The 6,278-nt window shown below is 67.5% G+C and overlaps 1 protein-coding gene across 1 annotated transcript; it reads left to right on the forward strand.

Moving 5' to 3' along the window:
- Nucleotides 1-216: 216 nt before the first annotated feature.
- Nucleotides 217-6,037, forward strand: CELA3B (chymotrypsin like elastase 3B). The gene is made up of 8 exons (XM_063353803.1): nucleotides 217-401; nucleotides 496-572; nucleotides 681-778; nucleotides 2,101-2,235; nucleotides 2,356-2,492; nucleotides 4,280-4,425; nucleotides 4,526-4,678; nucleotides 5,969-6,037. The coding sequence occupies exons 1-8, from the start codon at nucleotides 365-367 to the stop codon at nucleotides 5,984-5,986; spliced, it is 801 nt and encodes a 266-aa protein (XP_063209873.1). The 5' UTR covers nucleotides 217-364; the 3' UTR covers nucleotides 5,987-6,037.
- Nucleotides 6,038-6,278: the final 241 nt, after the last annotated feature.

Here is a 6,278-nt window from a genome sequence, read left to right on the forward strand (position 1 = left end):
GGACACAGGAGGGGCCATAGGGGCTATGAGGGACACAGGGGCAGGGGGGGCATGGGGGCTATAGGGGACACAGGAGGGGCTATAGGGGCCATGGGGGGCACAGGGGCAGGGGGGGTATGGGGGCTATAGGGGTATGGGGGCTGTAGGGGTATAGGGGGCTATAGGGGCTCCCCGGGTGCGGCTGGCTGGGCGCCGGGTGCCACGTCCCCCCAAGGCCGAGGTTAATGGTTAACCCCCCCCCCAGCGCCCAGGTGGGTGCCGGCTGCCCGTTCCCAGGGGCGCCCTTGGGTGCCCCCGATAGCGGGGGGGATTTAAGGCGGGCGAGCGGCCGCCCCCGCTGCGCCCTGACCGAACCGGGACCGCGATGCTGACCCTCCTCCTCCTGCTGTTGGTGGCCGGCGGTAAGGTGTCCCCGAGCCCCCAACCCGTGTCCCCCCCCCAAACCTCGGCGGGGTGACGGGGGGCCCGGTGGGTGACGGGTGCCACCTCCCGCAGGCGGCCGGGCCGCGGTGCTGCCGGACTCCCGGGTGGTCAACGGGGAGGATGCTGTGCCCTACAGCTGGCCCTGGCAGGTGAGCGGGGTCGGGGGGGAACGTATAGGGTGGCACCTATAGGGTGGTGGCACCTATAGGGTGGTGGCACCCAGGGGTGGCCGTGGCACCCACGAGTGGTCCCCGCAGATCTCGCTGCAGTACGAGCGGGACGGCACCTACCGCCACACCTGCGGGGGGACCCTCATCGCGCCCAACTGGGTGATGACGGCCGCGCACTGCATCTCGTGAGGGACCCCCCCCCCCCCCCCGCCCACCCTGGGGGGGGTGACGGGGTGGGGGGGTGCCGAGGGGGGGGGTGGGGAGGGGATGCAGGGAGCAGGGATGGGGGCACGGAGGAGGCGCGGGGCGCAGGAGGGGGCGCAGGGTGCAGGGGGGATGCAGGGTGCAATGGGGTGCTGGGGGTCAGGAATGGGTGCAGGAGGGGGTGTAGGGGGGTGCAGGGATGGGTGCTGGGGGTCAGGAATGGGTGCAGGAGGGGGTGTAGGGGGGTGCAGGGATGGGTGCTGGGGGTCAGGAATGGGTGCAGGAGGGGGTGTAGGGGGGTGCAGGGATGGGTGCTGGGGGTCAGGAATGGGTGCAGGAGGGGGGTGCAAGGTGCAGGGATGGGTGCATGGAGAGGATGCAGGGAGCAATGGGGTGCTGGGGGGCAGGAATGGGTGCAGGAGAGGGGTGTAGGGGGGTGCAGGAATGGGTGCAGGAGGGGGTGCAGGGATGGGTGCAGGAGGGGGTGCAGGGTGCAGGAGAGGGGTGTAGGGGGGTGCAGGAATGGGTGCAGGAGGGGGTGCAGGGTGCAGGAGGGGGTGCTGGGGGGCAGGAATGGGTGCAGGAGGGGGGTGTTGAGGGGTGCAGGGTGCAGGAGGGGGAGGAAGGGGTGCAGGGGGGGGTGCAGGGTGCAGGAGAGGCTGTAGGGTGCGGGAGGGGTGCATTGGGGGGGGTTCTGGGTGCAGCGATGGGGTGCAGGGTGCAGGATTGGGTGCATTGGGGGGGTGCCGGGTGCAGGGAGAGGGGGCAGGGTGCAATGATGGGGTGCCGGGTGCAGGAGGGGTGCAGGAGGGGTGCCTTGGTGGGGTGCGGGGTGCGTTGGGGGGGTGCTGGGTGCAGGAGGGGCGCCTTGGGGGGGTGCAGGGTGCAGGGATGGGAGCCTTGGGGGGGTGCAGGGTGCAGGATGGGTGCCTTGGGGGGGCGCTGGGTGCAGGGATGGGTTCAGGGTGCAATGATGGGGTACAGGGTGCAGGGATGGGTGCAGGAGGGGTGCCTCGGGGGGGTGCAGGGTGCAGGAGGGGTGCCTCGGGGGGGTGCAGGGTGCAGGGATGGGAGCCTTGGGGGGGTGCAGGGTGCAGGATGGGTGCCTTGGGGGGGCGCTGGGTGCAGGGATGGGTGCAGGGTGCAATGATGGGGTGCAGGGTGCAGGGATGGGTGCAGGAGGGGTGCCTCGGGGGGGTGCAGGGTGCAGGAGGGGTGCCTTGCGGGGGCGCTGGGTGCCTCGGGGGGGGCGCGGGGTGCAGGAGGGCCCCGGTGTCCCCTGATGTCCCCGTCCCCGGGGCAGCTCCACGCTCACCTACCAGGTGGTGCTGGGCGAGTTCGACATGGGCGCCGAGGAGGGCCCCGAGCAGCGCATCCCCGTGGCCTCCAGCGACATCTTCGTCCACCCCAAATGGCGAAGCTCCTGCGTGGCCTGCGGGTGAGCGGGGGCCCTGGGCAGGGTGGGGGGTGGGGGGGGTCGGGGACACTGTGTGTGTGTGTGTGTCCCCCAAGATTCCCCCACCCCACCCCCCCGGTGACACGTGTCCCTGCGCGGCAGCAATGACATCGCCCTGATGAAGCTGCAGCGCCCGGCCGTGCTCAACACCCAGGTGCAGACGGGGCAGCTGCCCCCCCCCGACACCGTCCTGCCCGATGGGTACCCCTGCTACCTGAGCGGCTGGGGACGGCTCTCCAGTGCGTCCTGGGGGGGGACACGGCGGGGGGACGGAGGGAGGGAGGGAGGGATGGGAAGATGGGTGGGGAGATGGGTGGGGAGATGGAGGAAGGGATGGGGAGATGGTTGGAGGGATGGATGGGGAAACGGATGGAGAGATGGATGGAGGGAGAGATGGAGGGAGGGATGGGGAGATGATTGGAGGGATGGACGGGGAGACGGATGGGGAGATGGAGGGAGGGATGGGGAGATGGATGGGGAGATGGATTGAGAGATGGGTGGGGAGATGGAGGGAAGGATGGGGAGATGGGTGGGGAGATGGATGGGGAAACGGATGGAGAGATGGATGGAGGGAAAGATGGAGGGATGGATGGGGAGATGATTGGAGGGATGGATGGGGAGATGGAGGGATGGATGGGGAGATGGTTGGAGGGATGGACGGGGAAACGGGTGGAGAGATGGAGGGAGGGAGAGATGGAGGGAGGGATGGGGAGATGATTGGAGGGAGGGATGGGGAGACAGATGGGGAGATGGATGGGGAGATGGAGGGAGGGATGGGGAGATGGATGGAGAGATGGGTGGGGAGATGGAGGGAATGATGGGGAGATGGGTGGGGAGATGGAGGGAGGGATGGGGAGATGGATGGGGAGATGGTTGGAGGGATGGGGAGATGGGTGGGGAGATGGAGGGAGGGACAGGGAGATGGATGGATGGGGAGATGGATGGGGAGATGGAGGGAGGGATGGATGGAGAAACGGATGGAGGGATGGATGGAGGGAAAGATGGAGGGATGGATGGGGAGATGATCGGAGGGAGAGATGGATGGGGGATGGAGGGGACGGGAGGAAGGATGGAGGAAAGCATGGAGGGATGAATGGTGGCGGGGTGGAGAGAAGGATGGAGGGCTGTAGGGCTTAAAGGATGCAGGGATGCAGGGATGGATGGATGGATGGATGGATGGATGGATGGATGGATGGACGGACAGACAGATGTGGCATGGATTGGATGGATGGAGGGAGGGAGGGATGGAGGGATGGAGGGATGGAGGGATGGATGGATGGATGGAGGGATGGATGGAGGGATGGAGGGATGGAGGGATGGAGGGATGGATGGAGGGATGGATGGATGGATGGATGGATGGATGGATGGATGGATGGACAGACAGATGTGGCATGGATTGAATGGATGGATGGAGGGAGGGAGGGATGGAAGGATGGATGGATGGATGGATGGATGGATGGATGGATGGATGGATGGACAGACAGATGTGGCATGGATTGGATGGATGGAGGGAGGGAGGGATGGAGGGATGGAGGGATGGATGGAGGGATGGAGGGATGGAGGGATGGATGGATGGATGGATGGAGGGATGGATGGAGGGATGGAGGGATGGATGGATGGAGGGATGGATGGAGGGATGGATGGATGGATGGATGGATGGATGGATGGATGGATGGACAGACAGATGTGGCATGGATTGAATGGATGGATGGAGGGAGGGAGGGATGGAAGGATGGAAGGATGGATGGATGGATGGATGGATGGATGGAGGGATGGAGGGATGGAGGGATGGATGTGGCATGGATTGGATGGAGGGATGGATGGAGGGATGGATGGAGGGATGGAGGGATGGAGGGATGGATGGATGGATGGAGGGATGGAGGGATGGAGGGATGGATGGATGGATGGATGGAGGGATGGATGGAGGGATGGAGGGATGGATGGATGGAGGGATGGCTGGTTCGGGCCAGCAGGCAGGACATCGGGCACAGCCCCCCCTCCCAGCCTCCCTAACGCCCGGCTGCAGCGGGGGGGCCGCTGCCGGAGCGGCTGCAGCAGGCGCTGATGCCCGTGGTGGGCTTTGAGCGCTGCACCCAGCCCGACTGGTGGGGCAGCCTCTCCATCCGCCGCACCATGATCTGCGCCGGCGGCGCCGAGAAGGCCGGCTGCAACGTGAGTGCCGCGACGTGCCGGGGCGAGGTGGCCGGGGGGGACGACACGCCGGGACCCCCGAGCCGGCGCTGACCCCCTCCCACCCCTTCCCGTACCCCAGGGCGACTCGGGGGGTCCCCTGAACTGCCAGGCGGCCGACGGGAGCTGGGAGGTGCACGGCATCGCCAGCTTCGTCTCGGGGCTGGGCTGCAACGCGCCCAAGAAGCCGACGGTCTTCACCCGCGTCTCCGCCTTCGAGGACTGGATCGCCGAGGTGGGGGACGGGGTGTCGGGGTGCCGGGGCAACGGGACGCCACGGTGCCAGGGTGTCAGGGCGCTACGGCGGCAGGGGGCCATGGTGCCAGGGTGTCAAGGTGTCGGGGTGCCAGGGCACCGGGGTACTGGGCTGCCAGGGTGCCGGGGGAATGGGGTGCCATGATGTCGGGGTGCCGGGTGCCAGGGTAGCGGGCCACCAGGGTGGTGGGTGTCAAGGTGTCAGGGTGAGGAGGTGCCAGGGTGAGGAGGTGCCAGGGTGAGGAGGTGCCAGGGTAACTTGGTGTCGGTGTGCCAGGGCACAGGGGTGCCAGCGTGCTGGGGAAATGGGATGCCATGACGTCAGGGTGCCGGGTGCCAGGGTAGCGGGCCACCAGGGTGGTGGGTGTCAAGGTGTCAGGGTGCCTGGGGGTGCCAGGGTGAGGAGGTGCCAGGGTAACTTGGTGCTGGGGTGCCACTGTGCCGTGGTACAGGGGTGCCAGGGTGCTGGGGAAATGGGATACCCTGATGGCAGGGTGCCGGGTGCCAGGTTGCTGGGCCAACAGGGTACCAGGGGATCGGGGTGCCAGGGTGCCGGGGTGCTGAGGTGCCAGGGTAATCGGTGCTGGGGTGACAGTGTGCCAGGGCAGGGGGATGTCGGGGTACCACGGTGTTGGGGAAATGGGATGCCCTGACGTCAGGGTGCCAGGGTGCTCAGGTGCTGAGGTGTCAGGGTGCCAGGGTGCTGGGTGACAGGGTACCAGGGTACCAAGGGACTGGGGTGCCAGGGTGTCGAGGTGTCAGGGTGCCTGGGGTGCCAGGGCACTGGGATGCTTGGGTGGCAGGGTGTTGTGGTGCCAGGGTGCCCTGGTGTTGGGGTACCAGAGTGCTAGGGTGCTGGGTGCCATGGTGTTGGAGTACCGGGGCACTGGGGTCCTTGGGTGTCACGGTGCTGGGGTACCAGAGCGGCAGGGTGCTGGGGTACCAGGGCGTTGGGGCACGAGGGTGCCAGGGGACTGGGGTGACGGGGTACCAAGGTACCGGGGTGACAGGGTACCAGGGGACCATGGCGCCGGGATGCCAGTGTGACAAGGCGCAGGGGGCTGGGCCGCCAGGTTGTTGGGGTACCATGGTGCCAAGGCGTTGGGGTGCCGGGACACCAGGGTGCCGGGGTGTCACGTTGTTGGGAGTACCAGGGTGCCGGGGTGCCAGGGTACTAAGGCGTTGGAGTGCCAGGGCGCTGGGCGCCGGGTGTACCAGGGTGTTGGGTGCCGGGGTGCTGCCCCCACCCTGAGCAGCTTCTCCCTCCCAGATCATGAGCCAGAACTGAGCGCGGCGGCGACGGCGACCTCCCGGCGTGGCACCGGGCAAATAAACCCACAGCTCTCGCACCACGCGTGTCCCTGCGCTGCGGCGGGGGGCGGGGGGGGGGGGGGAGGGAGGGTGGATGGCACTGGCCAAGGGGGTGCGGGGAGCACCCAGAGGTGCCCAGATACCACGGGGATGGGCGCCCAGAGACACCCCACCGTCACAGGGACCCTTCACCCCCCCAAGGAGCCATGATGCCATGGGGATGGGCACCGAGAGGTGCCCCGATACCAAGGGGATGGGCGCCCCAAGAC

This window comes from Chroicocephalus ridibundus, chromosome 16, assembly GCF_963924245.1.
Source record: "Chroicocephalus ridibundus chromosome 16, bChrRid1.1, whole genome shotgun sequence".
NCBI lineage: Eukaryota > Metazoa > Chordata > Aves > Charadriiformes > Laridae > Chroicocephalus > Chroicocephalus ridibundus.